The sequence below is a fragment of the Lagenorhynchus albirostris genome, chromosome 7 (genome assembly GCF_949774975.1).
Source record: "Lagenorhynchus albirostris chromosome 7, mLagAlb1.1, whole genome shotgun sequence".
NCBI classification, from domain to species: domain Eukaryota; kingdom Metazoa; phylum Chordata; class Mammalia; order Artiodactyla; family Delphinidae; genus Lagenorhynchus; species Lagenorhynchus albirostris.
In genome coordinates, this window is record NC_083101.1 from 4,065,845 (window position 1) to 4,084,645 (window position 18,801).

Consider the following 18,801-nt stretch of genomic DNA (forward strand, 5'->3'; position numbering starts at 1 on the left):
TGGGCTCGGGTCGCAAGTTCTAACCACCTTCTCTGGGCTGTGGTTTCCACCTCAGTTCTGTTCGCAAGCCTTTGCAGTGCTGTGTGGTTCTCTACAGCTCTGTGCTGTGTGGGTGCCACCCGGGGGGCCTGGGCAGTGGCTGTGCTGGAGGTCATTTCTCAGGAAGGCTGGAAGGCTGTTCGGGGTCAGCCCCATGCGTGCACACCTCGGGGGTGAGCCGGGAGTCCATAAACGACGTCATTTGGTTGCTTTCCCGTGCTCCCCTCTTTGCCGTCTTCTTGGTGACCTCCAGTTCCCTGGTGTCCCTCTATTTGATCTTTTGGCCAGAAAGCTGGGCCTTTATCTACCTGGCTCTGTCACAGGCTTCCTGTGACAATGCTTGTGACCAGGGCCAAGTGGCAGAAGGACAGTGAGACGAAAAATTCATGGGACTTTGCTACATTTTCTAGGGACTGGGGAGGAAGGGTCCCCTGCGCTGTAAGAGTTGCAGGCCCCCGCAGGCCCCCTTTGTCAGGCAGGATGGCCTCAAGGCAGGAGTGCAGAAAAACAGAAAAGAAAAAAAAACACAGGGAGATTTCCCCTGCTCTCTCTGCGTGTTGGGAGTCCCATTTCTTTTTTAATTTTATTTATTTATTTATTTTTGGCTGTGTTGGGTCTTCGTTTCTGTGCGAGGGCTTTCTCTAGTTGCGGCGAGTGGGGGCCACTCTTCATCGCAGTGTGCGGGCCTCTCACTGTTGCGGCCTCTCTTGTTGGGAGCACAGGCTTCAGACGTGCAGGCTCAGTAGTTGTGGCTCACGGGCCTAGTTGCTCCGCGGCATGTGGGATCCTCCCAGACCAGAGCTCGAACCCGTGTCCCCTGCATTAGCAGGCGGATTCTCAACCACTGCGCCACCAGGGAAGCCCGGGAGTCCCCTTTCTTACTTCTCGAGCCGGAAATAGGGGCTCCTGGCCCCGTCTCTGTCCCTCCCTGTTGCCCATCTCAGGTCTCAGGCTGCCTGGAGAGACCAACTCCGGGACGCCGGCTTGCAGGGATCTTGAACTTTGATCTTCTTCCCCAGTTCACCTACTACTGTATTTATACTCTCTGAGTCCTCAGACGGCCGCCCTTTGCATTCTATCCGTGCATCGTAGCTGCTTTCAGTGGGGGTGACAGGTTACAGTGGGCTTACTCTGTCTTGCCCAGAACCAGAACTCGTGTGCGCACACACACAGACACATACATACACTCTCTTGCTTAAAAATTGCTTGAGGGGCCCACATCTGGAAAGATGCCTGGGCACCCTCCCAGGGCACTGGTGAAGGAGGAGCAGTTCTCACAGGCGTGCTCTGCATGGTCCTCGGCCGCGTGGGTCTAAATCACGAGAGAGCCTCAGGTAAGCTGCAGGCTGAGTTTCAAAGTCTGGTCTGAACAGCCTCATTTCCTCTGACTTCAAACTGTTCCCAGCGAGCTGATTGTCTCTTGCTGCCCAGGCCTAGGCAAGCGCCCAGAGCTCAGAGGCCAGTCTACGTCGGGAGTAGACACATTCTTTTCTGTCCAGGCTAGATAGTAAATATTTTAGGCTTTGCAGACCGTACAGTCTTTGTTGCAATTTCTCAGTTCTGATGTAATGTGAAAGCAGCCATACATGATATATAAACGAAAGGGCATGGTTTGTTCCAGTAAAACTTTATTTATAAAAACTGGCAGCAGGCTGTGGTTTGCTAACCCTTGTCCTAAATAATACTTTCACATGATGATAAAAACACTTCTACCCTTTCTCTTCAGTTCTAAATAAAAAAGAGACTCCACCTTCTAGCAATGTTAGGAGAAAGGCCACTTAACCACAGACTTTGGTTGTAACCAAGCTCCCTCCCAGTGACCCGGCTCCCAAGCCCCCCGGCTCGATTCCACCCACTCCAGTCAAGTGCCCGCTGTAGGCACGGCATTGTCCATCCTGCTGAGACCCTGCCCCCTGCCCCCACTCACCCTTCTCAATTCCCCATGAGCAGGGTGGTACCCTGGGCCCCAGGCTCACCACATGCAGTTGGAGACAGAGCCTCACGTGCCCAAAGCAAAGCCGACTGGGAAGGCTTGTGATGGGGCCACAAACACAGTGTGAAGGGAAACCAGGCCCAGGGGAGTCGAGTTGTCACCGAAGCCTCTCGAGATGGGGGCGGGGCAGTCTGCAGAGAGGCTGTCTTGGGCAGAGGGGCCGGCAGGCAGACAAGGCAGGACTGGGAATATAGCTCCCCTGACCCCTAACACCACCTTAGTTCAACCAACCTCAGACCGACTCTTCCTAAAACTGACCCACCCATCGGTCACCCTCTTATCTGGAAAATGGTGAAAGAATCATTTGTCAGGAGTGAAGGGGAGGGCAGAGCACCCTAAGTGACTGGAAATAGGACGGGACTTTCTCGTACAAAACGCTCTTTGCCTTAATCCGTAATTGGTTATGAGTTGCCGAGTCTAATTCAACTCTGGCCTTGCGGATCCCCAGGCAGGAAGCGTTTGGGTCTGCCTTTCGTCTCTTTGCTCTTCGGAGCTGAGCTGTTTCTCCTCTTCACCAGCACTGCTTGTCACATGGTGGGTGTCACTTCTTTGGTATGAGTGCACCCAAGTCACCCAGACCAGAACCCCTCAGCGGGATGGGGGCTGTATTTTTTTTTAATTAATTAATTAATTAATTTTTGGCTGCACTGGGTCTTTGTTGCTGCACGCAGGCCTTCTTTAGTTGGGTTGAGCGGGGGCTACTCTTCGTTGCGGTGCGCGGGCTTCTCATTGCGGTGGCTTCTCTTGTGTGGAGCACGGGCTCCAGGCACGTGGGCTTCAGTAGTTGTGGCACGTGGGCTCAGTAGTTGTGGCTCACGGGCTCTGTTGTTGCGACTCACGGGCTTAGTTGCTCCGCGGCATGTGGGATCTTCCTGGACCGGGGCACGAACCCGTGTCCCCTGCATCGGCAGGCAGACTCTCGACCACTGCGCCACCAGGGAAGCCCTGATTGTCTATTTAAAAATTTTTTTAACCTCTGTAAGTCACTGAGTCATGGTTTCTAGGGAAAATAGGATGACTTTCTCTGTGATTTCAACTGGACATCCCAGATTTGCCCTCAGTAATCTAGAATAGTCTCTCAAACACACATTTAACTTCCATAAGGCTTTCTTGAGCTTCTCTGAAAGCCCAGGCTGCACAGCTCACCTGCAGCACGGACACAGCATGAGCCCAGGCATCCCAGGTCCTTGCCGACAGCTACCACCATCCTCAAAATGGTCGTAACGTTTATGAGCGTTACTAATTAATTATATCAAAGTGATATCACTGTTAGTTACATCGTACTCTATGACTGTGCTGTGCGTTATACTTAACGCGGTCGGTGGAATTAATACTATTTGTATTAATAGTTATCATATTCATTATCATTATCATTCCTATTCTGATGATGGTGGCAGGTGTTGTCTGGACTCCAAACAGAGGCTTGGGAGCCCCGGTCTGGCATGTGGTCCCCTACACCCCACTGAGAGTACCCCACGCAGAGAGGCTGTAATTATTATACTGTTGGTGGCGACCACTGATGGGCGGTTTAGGGCTGAGTGCCACATCAGCGATCTCATTTCCTTCGTACGACAGCGCAATGGAGCCTCGCGGCTGTCATCACCCCTGTTTTAGGGATGTAGCAGCTTAAGACTCGCAGAGTCTTGCACAAAGTCCCACAGTCAGTCCCAGAACCAGGATACACACATGGAGTCATGCTTTGGGCCACTCTGTACTTGTCTGACCATCACACGCTGTGTGTCGACAGCGAGTACTTCACTTCCCGGGACCTCTGTTTCTCTATCTGTAAAACACTGGACTCGGGCTCGAGCACTGGAGCTCCTTCTGGCCTGACATTCTGATTCTGATCGTGTCCAAGCCATTGTTACCTGCAGAGTAAAGAGATATCTTCTTTAATTTGTTTGAAAATTTCTCTGAGCTTCCAGGGACATCCAGTGCCTTTTTCATCTCTTCCCGGTGGAGACAGGATTTCAAGAGTAAGAGATGAGGTCCTAATTATGTGCTCTGGTTGTTCAGAAACAAAACGAACCCTCATCCAAAATAAACAGGCTTTCTTGGGAGAAACAGGCTTTTCTTAGGGAGAAAAATGGCACATATGCATATTCATTTATATGGTGATTATTATTATTTAACTTCGCAGGGACTAGAACTGGTAATTTAGAGCACAAAACGGAGGCAGGGAATAGTGTTCAGGGAAAAAGAATGCAATCATAACCCATCAGGATTCTGTAGTTAATGTTGCCTTTTTTCCTTTTCTTTCTTTTTTTTTTTTTTTGGTCTCATGCAATCTCTTTGAAGAATGTCTTTGAAGTGACCATCAAATACATTAGAGAAAGAGAAATTAGCACTTTGTATTGGGATTATCGAAAGCAGGTAGGCACTACGTTCAGGGACCAATTGGGTTTTCTTTAGGGGCAGCCGAGTTCTTGGAGTCCGGGAGTGCCCAGTTCTTGAGACCACATCTGTAGGGCAAAGGGAAGCTAAGAAGTAAGGCAGGGAGTTCAGGAAATGTGAGGGGAAAGGTTCAGTACCAAAGAGAATCTAAATCTCACCTTCACCATAGTCACCGTTTGCTCTCCATTTTTTTTTTGGATTACCAAGAATCCCTTTCCCTTCTTTGACACCTAATCCATCTCCCTGCAGCTACCGTGGTCTCTTTCTTCCTAATCCTGCCTTCATATCGCTGCCAGAGAGATTGCTTTAAAAAATGAACAGATTTATTTCTTGACTGCAGAACATTCATGGTTCAAAATTCAAAAGGGTCCCCCTCAAACTCTTGTCCCCCAGCCACTTGGTTCCCTTCCCTGGAACCAAGCTGACCTGGAGTCAGCTGCTGTTAACACTCCCTTGAAAGGACATCCTTCTGAAGAGTATTTGTTACACAGAGAAGCATCTGTCTTTTTTTTTTTTTTTTTTTTGCCGTACGCGGACCTCTCACTGTTGTGGCCTCTCGCGTTGAGGAGCTCAGGCTCTGGACGCGCAGGCTCAGCAGCCATGGCTCACGGGCCCAGCCGCTCCGCAGCATGTGGGATCTTCCCGGACCGGGGCATGAACCCGTGTCCCCTGCATCGCAGGCGGACTCTCAACCACTGCGCCACCAGGGAAGCCCTCATCAACTTTTTTTTTAAACATTGTCTTGAGAACTATTCCTACCTGAAACCTTTTATGAAAGCGGAAACTGAGGTCCGAATGGAGGAAGGGACTTAGCCTAGGTCAGGGGACCAGCGGGCCAGGACAGGTGTGGACCTGCCACCACACCTGGCTGCCAGGCCCGGCTTCAGCCCGGGAACCCGGGACCCTGTGCCATCCCTTTGACAAAGGTATTTCTGCATCACCAGGACCAGGCCGATTGGAATGTCACAGACAGGGACCATCAGGCTAAGAGAGACAGAAGAGATGTTTCCGTGTATGGCCAGCCACCTCGCCCAGCTGTGGGGAGGAAGCAGCTGTGCCCAACGATGATGGCTTGTCAGGCGCTGGGAGTTTCATCACCCGTGAAAAGTCAGAGGCCTCCACGGATGGCTCGTGTCTGCCTCTGCTGGCCTGTGCCATCCCTCGCATATCTGGGCTGGTGGGCGGCAGCAGGACCTGGTGGGGGAGCTGGGCGGGCCTCGGTGCGGCTCCGTGTGGGCGCCCGGGGATTGCAGGCAGGCCTCGAGGGCTCTGGGGTGCGCAGCGCGTCGTACAAACACTGTGCCTGGCCCTGAGGCCCACTGGGCAGGGTTACCCCGCTTTCCCATGCGAAGTGAGCCGAGTGAGAGCAAACCAGGATCACTAACGGGTGGGGGAAGCCTGCTGCCCCCATGGCCTCCCTGTGTGTTAGGCAGGGGTCCTGTACCCTCCGGGGTTGGCTCCTGGCCCGCCAGCGAGCCCACAGCATGCTTCTGGAATCATTGCTCCAGTGAGCTCTGGAACATCCCGTACCTGCATGGACGAGAGTTGGCAGTCTTTTTTTTTTTTTTTTTAAATTTAATTTATCTGTTTGGCTGTGCCGGTCTTAGTTGCAGCGTGTGGGATCTTTAGTTGAAGCATGTGGGCTCTTAATTGCGGCATGTGGGATCTTAGTTCCCTGATCAGGGATCGCACCCAGGCCCTCTGCATTGGGAGCGTGGAGTCTTAACCACTGCGCCACCAGGGAAGTCCCAGCAGTCTCTTAATTGTAGTGCCTGGAGGGAAAAACAATGAAGTTTCAAAACTACCTGGAGCCTCCCCGGCCCTGGCTTCTGTCCACTGGCCTTGGCTTTTCTTTCCTTCTGTGAGCGTCCACTTGGGCTGGAGTTCACTGCTCCGGAGGTTAGGGCTGGTTCTCGCCAGGTGTAAGGCCAGAAGCCCCTGCAGGCTGAGCGGGGCCGTCGGCAGCGACCTTTAGTGTGACCTGGGCAGGGACCGGCACGCTCACGTGGTAGTCGGCACCCCCCTCGGTCGCGCTCTGTGTTGCAGCACCTCTCCTTTCTGTTTCCCAAACCAGGGTGCTTGGAGTCCCACCCACCCGAGCGGATAACACACCCTGATAACACAGATTCACCTGCTGCGTCCCCATCCCCCGGGGCGGCCCGGCGGAGGCCTGCGGAGGGACGCTGCCCCGCCTGCGCTCAGGGTGCCGAGTTCTAACCACCCCCTCATCTCCAGCCGCTGGTCAGGAAGTCTTCCCAACGCCTCCACAAAAAGCAGAGGCGTGAACAATGGAACGTTTCCCCGGGGACCTGTGGTTACTTAGATGGGATGCAAGCAGGTCCCTCCTTCAGCGAGCTCAGAAAATATCAACCCAGCCCGTGACTCGTCAGGCCTGAGACTGTGGTGAAGATCAGAATAAAAATCGTGTGACATCATTTACATGTGGGATCTAATGAAAAGTGATACAGAGGAGCTTATCTACACAACAGAGCCCGACTCACAGACTTCGAAATCAAACATGGCTGCCGCAGGGGAAACGTGGGGCAGGGGAGGGATAAGTTAGGAGATTGGGATTAACAGATACACACTACTATATATAAAATACATAACTAATAAGGATCTAGTGTACAGCGCAGGGAACTCCACTCAATGTTCTGTAATAACCTATATGGGAAAAGAATCTGAAAAAGAATGGGTATATGTATATGTATAACCGATTCACCTTGCTTATACCTGAAACTAACACAACATTGTAAGTCAACGCTACTCCGATAAAAATTTAAAAAACAAAACACCGGAGAGGCCAACAGTAAGCCCAGCACAGGTGCTGGGCAGCAACGCAGGTCCATTGAGGTAAAGGTACCAGTAGTCGTTAACCAGCCTTGACTAGCACATGGTGCAAGTCACTGCCATGCTCGGAAGCACTTTCTGGTGAGATCCGCACAGCTGTCCTGCGAGGTTTTCAACAACCAAGACTTACAGGCACCTACTGTGTGACAGGGACCATTCTAGGTTGTGTGAGGGACAAAACAGAACGAAGGAAACAGAGTGCCCGCTTTCACGGGCCCGTGGCTAGTGGTGCAGGTAGACGTTTAGCACTGTGATTCTCCCACTTTACAGAAAAGGAGGCTGCAGTGCCGGATCCCCGCTGCTGACCCAAAGGAAGGATCCGTGTGTTGCCTGAAAAAAGAACTGCTCTTCCAGAAATCCAGCAAGTTCCGGTGTCTGGCACCACGCCATCTCCCTCCTTGAGCTGCAGAACGACATCACCAAAGGCAAAACTTTGACCACGCCCCCAGCTTGCTAAGTCAGGGAGAAGAAGGTCTCCGAGGCACCCTGGAAGGGGGTCGCTTCCTCGCCGCCCCCCGTGATCAGTGCATGTGTTTCCTTTACAGAAAATGCAAAGTGAGACTTTGCGTTCACAGGTCAACTTCTTTTTGATCTCATTTCATATCGTGGAGATGCTCCGTTACTTTATGATAAAGGAGGTGTTGCTGGAGCACACTTCTGACTGTAGAACCGAGAGTCTAACATTTCCTTGGCAGATTTCTAGACTCTTGTTTACTTTTTCCTGTCTGGTCACAGATTGACGCGTCCCTGCCCGTAACGGGAGTGAGTGTTTTATAGTGGAAACGCTAACGGAACGCAGAAGCCCGATTCTGGTCTACAGAACCCCCCGCTGTTTGTTTTACTTCTCCTGGCGGCATCACTGGGCTGGCATGAATTACCCAGCTCTCATCCTCTGACGGTGGGAACGCGGGATTTTCTTGCCGTTGTTCTGACACTCGCGGGTTTGTAGATGTCACTCGCGTCCTCTGAGGAGTGCGGGTTTATTGATCAACAGCTCTGCTGAGGCCCGGGGCTGTGTGTTCCTCTAACACAAATGCAGTCAGGATGGCTGGGCATCTGGAGGGGAGGTCTGAACTCCACTCGGAAAACTGAACGGCACGCGTCACAGCGAGGCAGGGCTCTGCGGGCTGGGCTGGACGCCGTGAGTACCCCCTTGTGGGTCCCTCGTTTGTGGGTCTTTCTGGACCCTGCGGCGTGGTCTCGGGCTTGGTCATGGCGTGTGTGGCCCACCTATCTGCTGGCTAAGCAGCAGGTACCCCGGGTGTTGTGCGGGCAGCTGATGCCTGGGATGCCCTTAGGGTCCTTCTAACTGCCGTCGGGCAGGGAAAAAAGGTGGCTGGAATGCAGGACAGAGCCCGATGTTCGAGCCACTGTAAGTGGACTTCGGAGCAGCAGAGAGCGTTGGAGAGGCCCGGTGATGTTGGAGACCGCATTGGACTCAGAACCACCGACCACGTCACCCTTGGCAGGTTGAGGTCGGATCCAGGGGCCGGATCAGAGACCTGCCTCCCGAGAGCTGGAAACGCCCACCAGGAGGACGGAACAGAGGGGCATCCTCAGTTGCCCATTCCCAGTCTCTTGGTGTGGCTTAGTTTTGCAGCTAGCTGTCAACTGTGAAAACATGGCGTGTGCCAAAGACCGGAGACGGTTGCAGCTGCCGTTCTCCAGCACCTGCAATTGGCCAGACCTTGAGCTGGCCCTGTACGCTCATCACTGCACCTACCCTTGAACACCAGGAAGTGTGGGCCCGTCAGCATTATCCCTACTTTGCAGATAAGGAGATTGTTAAACAGTTGGTATGTGGGGGTCTGGACGTCCGCTTGTAGCTTAATACCGTCAGTCAGTGGGATTTGGAAGAATTGTGGAAACTAAAGTGGATGAATTTTAGCTATAATCTGCAACATATTAAGTACCCCCAATTTTAATTATAAACGTACTACCTATAATATTAATTATAAATGAGAGTATTGGTTAGAATACCAGAGCAAACATATATATATATATTTTGGCGTGCCTTTTATTTGTTGAGACTGTGTGGAATTCACTAGTCTTTAGACTGATGAGTTCTCATTCTCTGAACACGTCATCGATCCTCTCACGTTGCGCTTTCCACAGCTGGTCAGGTCGGGTTTTCCTGGAGCAACACTGTGGTGTCTGGTCTCTGGCAGCAGGAGAACACAGGCCTGAGCTGAGATGAGCTCAGGAAGATGTGGAAAGTGGTCCAGGCCTCCGGGTGGGTTGAGAGTGAATGTCCCCAAGGAACTGAGCCCGCAGGGGAAGGCTGTTTTGACTGGGAGAGAGGGAATGAAAATGGGACGTGTTTCTGAAGGAAATGACCCAGACACGCCAGGGGCAGCCGGACAGAGGGAAAGTGACCAGTGGTGACCAGCACCCACCGACAGAGGGGATGGAGGGACAGCTGTTCCTGGTGAAGGTGAGGCCCAGAGCGTCCCCCAGACTACTGCCCACCTTTGGGGGCCTGAAACGGCAGCCTTGTAAAGTCAGCCACTTGGACATTCAGCCTCTTTCAGTCCTGCGGAAACGCAAATGCCCTCGCACTGCAGACGGTTCTTAGGAGAGAGAAAGGCACCCGTGTCTGCGAGGCGCCTGCTTTGGGTCAGGAGCTTTGTCCTCACACGTGTCATCAATAATCTTGTGCAATCATTGCAGGGATTTTCTCTTAGGTGGGTCTGACTGCCCCCATCTTACGGGCTAAGACTCAAGGCTTAGGTAATCGATGGTCACAAGGCTCCAGGGTTGGAGCCCAGTTGTGGACCCAGCCACAACTCTGCCCATGGCCGGTGCTTTCCCTGCACCGGGGCCCAGATGGACAGGTGTGGCGGTCCCAGGATAAAGGGGGAGAGGGCACCAGCTTGAGGAGGAGGCGTGAAGCTACAGGCTGGCTGCTTGGCTGCGAGCCGTGCCAGGATCAGTGGATTTGGAAGGGAGAGAGAGGAATGAGGCCTGAGAAACCATTGGGTCAGTGAACTCGGGCCACTGCAACCTCTGAGAATGAGGCCAGGAGCTCTGGGCTGACGTGTGCACCCAGCTCAGACCCAGCACTTGACCTTCAGTGTGTACTTCGGAATTCCCTGGGAGAAGAGTCATTACAGGTGTTGATCAGACCCAGGTAACTCGTCAGCGGCCCCCAAGGTCTGCCCCCACTGCCTACGGGGCTTTCCCCCTTCTTTTCATGATTTCGAGAGCTGGCAGAATTTCACAGGAGAATCAGGCTGCATGATTGCAAGTAAATTATCATGTTTTAATGTGCAAAGACCCTTAGAGGCAGGGCAGTCCCTCGTCCTGGTTGATGCCTATTTTCCCTGCATAATTATGAGTAGCTGTTCACTCTTAAAATGTCTTTGTTAGACCATAAATGTCTTTGCTAGAAGTTGCCTGGTCCAATCCTCTCGTTTTACAGATGAAGTTCAGTGCCTTACACAAGTCAAATGGCCAATTAGGAAAGAGTCCTAAGTAACAGAGTTGGGTCAGCCGGATTTGGGGGGGGGGTAGTTAGTTACATGAACCAGTGACTGACCACCCCCAGCTGCTATCTATTGGACAAGCCCCCAGACCCAGGGCTTCTGAACTTTTCAATATGAAAGAACAGTGTACCACACACAGTGGTGGAGAAATACGGCAATGCGTTGATAAATGGATGGGTGAATGAATGAATGAATGCACCCCAGGTCTTCCTGTGGAAATGCCCACCCCACTGTAAAAGCATGGTTGTTGTTTCCCGTCTGCTGGACCCAGGCTGGCGCCCCAGGTGGCTCCTGGGCAGGCACTGGAAAACGGATGAGCACGCTGGAGTGAGCGTGCGCTAGCCCACGACTCGCTAGACTCCCTCACTTTTGCCGAAATGTGTTTTTCCCAAGTCCTCGTTGATTAGAAAGCTTTCCTCAGTTCACATCTGGGATGCCAGTTACTGCTCTTTCCAAGAGATTCCTTTTTTTTTTTTTTTTTGGCCGTACCGCGCAGCATGTTGGATCTTAGTTCCCCGTCCAGGGATTGAACCCGTGCCCCCTGCATCGGCAGTGCAGAGTCGTAACCACTGGACCACCAGGGAAGTCCTGAGATTGCCTTTTGAAATGAATTCTTTATATTAAGTTCTACAGTCTTTTTTTTTTAAGATTTTTTTTTTTGGATGTGGACCGTTTTTAATGTCTTTATTGAATTTGTTGCAATATTGCTTCTGCTTTATGTTTTGGTTTTTTGGCCCTGAGGCATGTGGGATCTTAGCTCCCTGACCAGGGATTGAACCTGCACCCCCTGCATTGGAAGGTGAAGTCCTAACCACTGGACCGCCAGGGAAGTCCCTTAAGTTCTACAGTCTTAAGTGGGGTTCCTTCCTGACAGGAGGTAGAGGAAAAGAACAGAGTTCACCTTGCTCAAAAGTATAATAATGATAAAACCAGTTCACATGGACTGGGCCATTTCCCCATCGCCAGGCACTGTGCTTGTTTTGTTGTTGTTTATGTGTTTGTTTGTTTATGGTCCTCATTTAATCGTCCCGGCAGCTGTGGGGTAGATTGCTGTTAGTGTCCCCGTTTTGCAGAGAAGGAGAACGAGGCCCCAGGGGACTGAGTCCCTGGTTGAAAGTCCCACGGCTGGCAGTGGCACAGGCTGGTTCCCAAGCCCCTGCTCTTCACCAGCATGTGATAAACTGACACCCTAACAGACTAATCGTCTTTCTGAAGAGATGGGTCCACACCACAGACATCCTCTGAAGTGTTTGAAAGGAATGGACCCATTAGCTGGACGTTGTTGGATGATCCACTTCTTGTGCTTTCAACCAGAGGCCGCTGTGTCTGAACCTGGGAACTAGACAGTGATGCCGTGAAGCAGGTTATCTCTGCGGTGGGTCATCTCGGCATCGCCCAGCCTTGGAGCTGGGGTGGGACTGGTCTGCTGGGGGTGGAACAGTGTGTTTTTCTGACTGTATCTTCCTCTGCAGAGTGGCCCCACAGACATTTTATATGAATTCGACTTTAAAACATTTTCTTAGCTATTTGGAACGAATAAAAAGCCTCTTAGACATTCACGTTTGTGCTTTACCAAATTTTAACACCCTGGAGATCAGTGGCTTCTAACCTGCAGACCTAGGAGTACGGATTTTCCCACATTCACCTTTGTATAGAAAAACGTCAGGCCTGTGTCCACCGATTTGCTAGCAAGGGTGGAACTTGGCACTGTCGGTTGTTCAGAAACATCTCTCCTGCCCGTCTCAGCCTGTCTGGGCATGTGCGTTTTTGGGCTGCACACAGGAAACGGCCAGGCCAAGCCTCGGTGGGGCGGCAGAGCCAGTGTGCTGGCGAGTTACAGGAGTGTCTCACCCTGCTGCAGCGCGCGCTTGAACGTGGTCAGGAATGCCGGCAGCTGCTGCCTATTGTTTGAGATGAAACTTCAAAGTAAAACTTCCCGCTAGTCACCTTTCAGATGAGTTGCATGTGGAAGGCGTCCGAAGATGCCATGGCAGGCTAAGACTGTCATGTTTCTGTATAAACCAAAGGAACCAGTACTGGGGCAATTTGATGTCAACATTTTTTTGTATTCATCGAAATTGTTCTCACCGATTGTCTTGAAACACATCAGTTTCCCAAACTTGATCTTTTAATATGCATTTCTTTTCTGGCTGATAAAAATCTCCCGGTTTTTCCTCTTTTATATGTTGGGAAACCGTATAACGTTTCATCAGAAAAAAGCGAGGGAGGTGGCGGCCCATTATGCCTCTTGCGGTGTGTCTCCTGGTTCACACTCTGAGCTGAGTGGGTCTGATCGAGTCCAGACCTTCAGCCTCAGTCGGCCTCCTTGGGACAGTGAGGAATCAGCCTTCGGCTCCGGGGAGCGCCTGGGATGGAGGCTCCAGAGGCTGCGGTTGGAGCCGGAAGCTGGATCAGGGCATCCTAGGGAGAACCCAGGGGAGCACCCCGCTCTGGTCTTTGAGGAGAGGGGAGGAGACAAGGGGCACCGCATCAAACAGGCGGGGGGCCCAGAGGGCAAGAGTCCTGCAGCGTGAAGTTGCTAACTGCGCTTTAATAACAGTCAGAAGGGCAGAAGAGGCCAGTGTTCACACAGGGCGGGCCGCCCACTCGGCATCCGGCAGCGCTCTGCCGGGCCTCGCCACGTTCCCTAGGCTGGCTGGCTGCTTTTCTTCCCCGTTTTTTCATCTGTGACATCTGCTCGGTGCTTGTCCCTCCTGTGATACCGTACCCCTCGCAGCTGTGCAGACCTCCAGCTCTGTGCCGGTGCAGGGAGTGCCCTGAGCATACGGCCTTTTTGATGTGTGATAAAACAGAAGCGAGCCACAGGGGTACGGCGAGCGAAGGCATCAGAATATCAATTAACCTGCTCTGAACAAAGCTGCAGCTCCAGAGTGGAACAGACATTTCACTGAAGTGTCAGGAAGATGGATGATGTATTCTAATTAGGGACTGACTGCTCTCTCCGCATCCAGCCGTTCCTGGAAGTCAGAACCGCGACCCTCGCGATGCACCTCACCAGCGTCCCATCCCGGCATGGGATGCTACTGACTGATCGGTGACTCCTTGCTTTGCCAGAATTTGCAGCCATTAGCTTGCTCTCAACCGGAAGTGCTGTTTCGCCTTGAAAGTGTGGTCCATTTTGCCACTGGGCAGTTGCATATAACCTCTATAAAGTCAAGAGCTCTGGGAAGGAAGATCTTTGGCAGGCGCTAAGCCTGGGGCTCCCATCTCGAGGATGCTCCAGGACCCACACTCCGTGACGCAGAGGCTGTGGTCACTGTGCCCTTCCTTCCCAAGCGGACTGATGCAGGGATGAAGGGTCTCCACAGCTGCACCGGTGGGGTGGGGTTGCTGCCCTAAGAGGTCCTCCAGGGCCCTCGTTTCTTTGCACCTGGGTGATGGTGCCGTCTCCCTGAGTCTGAAAGAGTAACCCAGAGAGCAGGTGGCCTGGGATTCGCTTCGAGCGTGCCCCACCCACCTTCTCTTCTCCTTCCTTAAATTTCACATCCAAACCAGAATGAGGCACCAATGAGGCCAGTTAATTAGGGAGATGTTCCTCATTTTGCTGCACTTTTCCTGTGTAATTGGAAGGCCCGCTTTCTCCAGTCGGCGAGAGCTGTTCCCCTGAATACTTCTAAAAGCTTTGGACCACATACCGATACCAGCTGCAAATTTATGGGCAAGATTATAATGATTGCTCAGTAATGCAATATTAAAAGCGGAGGCCTTTCTCAGTGCTGAGTGAAGGCGGGGTTCCAACCTTCTTTCAGCTTCAAAAAGGGATTCGAAACAGAATTACCAGCCCTTGTCCTAGAAGAAGCAGTCAGGGGGCTCCGACTCCCTCCCCTCCAAATAAGGAAAAAATAAAGGGGTCTGAATGAAGCCAAGGTTCAGAACATTTGGGTTCAGCTTCCAGAACTGTAAGTGGGGAAGCTCTCAGACCCTGTGCTTCCTGATTCCTGGAGGGGTGCGCACATCTGTAGGTGTCTGCTCTTTGTAAGAGCTGCAGCCAGCGCTTGGCTGCCTATAACAAGGACTTGAGGGAGCAAAAGGCTGTTAAAAATTTTTTTTGCAGTTTTGCTTCATTAGTTCTAGAATCCAGGGGCTCCGTAGCTGCGCGTTCTCCTGCATAATTTAAGGAATTAATGAAAGCATGCCTGATTTTTCCAATACTCTTTACTCTGTAAATTTGTTTAGCTTTTTTTTTTAACTGTCAGTTGAGGCTGTTGGAACCTAAATATTTTAATATTGAAGAAATGTGCTCTCCCCCCGTTTTTTTTTTTTAAAAAGAAAGACATTCCTTGCCCTCAACCACACGGTGTTCTGTACATCAGGTGTTACGAGTTATGGGTGACCTTGGGTCTCAGTTCACCCTATCAGTCCATCCTCTGACCTTACGGCAGGCAAGTTCTTATAATGACTGAGAGCAGGGGGCCCCTTTTGGGAGCCCGCATCAGAAACCTGGGCTTCTACTTGGGGCTGTCTGACCCCGCCTCACTGCAGAATGGAGACCTGAGGGGGACACGTAGTTTTTCGAGGCAGGAGCCCGCTGTGTCCCCCTTTGCCTGGCAAAGTAATAAAGCTATCCTTTTCTACTGCAGCCAAAAAAAAAGAATGGAGACCTGAGACAATTTGCGGCTTTATTTCACTCTTCCAAAGCTCACTTTGTCTACTTTATCTGACCATCAGGTGGAAGGTGTTAGTGTATGTGTGTATAACTCTAGGCTCATAGGATTTGAAAGGACTTTAGAAATTGTTGAATGTGAACATTGCTGAGGTACATTAAAAAGAAAACAGCGTAAGCAAATGGGAAGATCATGGTTTTTGGGGTTTTTTGTGGTCTTCTTTGGCCGCACAGCTTGTGGGATCTTAGTTCTGAGACCAGGGATCAAACCCGGGTCCCCGGCAGGGAGAGCGCCAAGTCCTAACCACTGGACAGCCAGGAGATTCCCAGGAAGGTAATGTGTTGACTTGATATTGTAAAAATGTCCATCCTCCATAAATTACTCTATACATTTAATGTCATTCCCAACCTTGTAGAATTTATATTTTGGAACTTGACAAAATAGTTTTCTGCCTACTTGGAGGAACAAAGTTTTGAAAAAAATAAAAAGAAGGAGGAGCATCTCCTATTAGATAGAACAATAAACTACCAAACAGCGATAATTCAGATGGTGTGAAGATGGCGCAAGAGTCTACAGGCAGAAAGATGTCAGAGCCAACATCATATCAGCATGTAGCTGTGACTAAAAGGTGACATTCAGAGGGGAGGGGACAGGCTATTTCATAGATGACCGTGGGACAGTTGGAGATCCACAAAGAAACAGATGAGATCAAGGCTCACATCATTTTCAAAATAAAATGTGGCTCTTTTAAATATTTCAGTGTAAAGAGTAAACCGTTAAGAGAACTCAGCTTAAATGCAAGTGAACATGTATCAGCTTTTGCAGTGGCAAGGGCCTTTTTATACATCCACACAACACCAGAATCCAAAGAGGAAAGCGCTGATTGAATTGGCCAAAAACTTGTGTGTCAGAAACAACACCATACACAAAAGACAAACTGTGGAAAATGTTGGCAACATCATTTTTCTCAGAGTCTGTGGTAGCAGTTGCCAAAACGCGTTAATATTCTTGATATGTAAAGAGCTCCTGTAAACAAATGAGGACCAAACCCCAAGGGCAGAGTGAATAGACAGCATGAATGGACATTTTGGAAAAGAAAAAAATTCAAATAGCCAATACACATATGGAAAAAATGTTGAACCTCCTTAGTGATCAGAGAGATGTAAATTAAAGCAGCTACCGTGTACTCTAGTTTGCTGGACAGATTTTCCCCCAGGATAAAGCCTGACATTGACAAAGATGCAGGGAAGCAGGTGATCTGCCATTGGATTCAGAAACTGGTGGGCAATTTTGAAACTGTGATGAGGCAAAATGTGTCAAAAGTTATAAAAGAAGGTATCAACTTTCAGAACTTTATCATGAGGATATTCTGTGTACCTCAAGATGTGCTTATAGCACTTTTTAAACGATAGTTTTTGTTTGTTTGTTTTTCGGCCGCAGGCTGCGCAGCAGGTAGGATCTTAGTTCTCCCACCAGGGATCGATCCCGCACCCCCTGCAGTGGAAGCACGGGGTCTTAACCCCTGGACCACCAGAGAAGTCCCTAAATAATAGTTTTTGTGTTTTTTTATAATGGAATGAAACTAAATGAGCAGCAGTATGCGATTCATTGGCATTTGGCAGGTCAATTCATGCGATGCCTGGCAGCTACGGAAACTCCCAGGAGAGGAGCATCCTGTGACATGGGAAATATGCATGAAACGTTCTCACTGTGTGAAAAGAACAGACTACAAAGTAGTATGTGCAGTGTGACTTTTCTCCACCACCCCCACACACACCGTGCCCCCCCCCCCCGCCAGCCAGGAGAATAGATATCTCTATGTGAAGCCTGGAAGGAGATACACCTAAGTGTTAACAGTGGCTAGTTTGGGTCGGTGGTGTTACCAGTGACAAGCATTATTATTTCAGCTCTTTAGTGTTCCCACAGAGTGTACAACAATCATATGTGACTCTCACAATTGGACTTAAAGGGTTAATGAAAATAAATCTTCTAAACCAGCTCCCCAGCCGATCCAAGAAGACGCCTGAGGGATTTCAGCCCTATAACGAGTTCACGTAGGAACAGAAACTTGAACTCGGGCCCCTTAATGCTGTGTTCGGGACTTGTTCTTAAGAAAAGTGGGTTTTTGTTTTGCCCTTGGTGGTTCCTTTTCTCTCACATCTGAGAAACTCCCTTTAGGAAATAATCCGAAATGTGGAAAGAGCTGTAGCACAGAGATGTTCTTACGGTGGTATTGGTAACGGTGCGAACGCGCAGCAGGTGAAGCGTTTGGTCGTGGGGCGCGGCTCAGCGCGTGAGGCAGCTCACTCGGTGGAATGTTATATGGCCAGCGAGGAGGTGGGCCGACAGGAAAAATACGGTGTTGGTTATAACGCGGGATGGAAGAAATCAGGACAGAAAATACGTATGGTGTGACTATCATTTTAAACGTAAGATTCAGAAGGGGATGTGATATTATGAGAGGAGTTGTTAAGTGAGGTGAGGCGGCTGTCAGGAACGTTTATTTTCTCTGACCTTAAAAGTTCCAGTCTTTCTATAAAGGTATGATGTTCCTTTTATAATAGTTCCAAAAACATCTGGAAAAGTAAACATAGGTGAGCACCTTTCCACATTCTTTGCCTAGGGCTGGATTCTGGATGGCATCCCTGAAACTCGGGAGCAGGCCCTGTTGATCCAGACCCTCGGCGTCTCCCCCAGACATGTCAGTGAGTAGCCCCACCCGCGCCTGGAGAGCCCTCCCCCCAGACCTGCAGCCCCCGCGAGTGAGCGCTCCACTCTGCGTCAGCGGCTCCCCGGTGCCCAGGCACCACCCACGAAGGGGGTTTGATGGGCCAACAGGAAAAAGGAGGACAGCACAGTCGAATTTTCCACGGAGCTAAGTGCGTTCGGGGCTTGTTCTGAGAAACGTGAGGTTTTGCTCTGACCTGGTGATTCCTTGTTTCAGGAAGCTCACATTTTTGCTCTGACCTGGTGATTCCTTGTTTCAGGGAGCTCACATCTGAGAAACTCTCTTTGGGAAATAATCCCCAAACGTGGCAAAAGCGTCCTGCACAAATATGTCACTGAAGCCTGTCCTCAGGCGGAGCGCTCGGGCCTGGGCTTCCTCTGTCCTGAGCTCGCGTGTTTGTGTTCTGACCTCTCTTTTAAGGCATTGCTGGGGATGGGAGATGGCGGTTGCTCTAATGCCTTTTGCAGCAGCAGGTCGGCTGCCCACCACGCCTGGTTTTGCTTCTTTCCTCCTCTACCCAGTCGTGCTGAGCGCTCCAGACACGGTCCTGATTGAGAGAAATTTGGGGAAGAGAATCGACCCTCAGACAGGAGGTACGGCTGTCTCCACCTTCCCCCAGCCACCCCGTGGGGTCTCGCAGGGAATCCTAGTAACAGCCCTGCCCACCCCTCACTGAGCACTTACTCT

General features: G+C 50.8%; 1 protein-coding gene across 4 annotated transcripts in view; it reads left to right on the top strand.

Moving 5' to 3' along the window:
* Nucleotides 1-18,801, top strand: part of AK8 (adenylate kinase 8) — a 128,551-nt gene that overhangs the window by 23,838 nt on the left and 85,912 nt on the right. For 3 of the 4 annotated variants that reach the window (XM_060153983.1, XM_060153984.1, XM_060153985.1), the window contains 2 exons: nucleotides 18,010-18,091; nucleotides 18,636-18,707. In XM_060153983.1, coding sequence (XP_060009966.1) covers nucleotides 18,010-18,091; nucleotides 18,636-18,707 — 154 coding nt within the window. Of the gene's footprint in view, nucleotides 1-9,647; nucleotides 9,711-18,009; nucleotides 18,092-18,635; nucleotides 18,708-18,801 lie in introns of those variants that run through there. The other variant, XM_060153986.1, reaches the window with a different exon arrangement.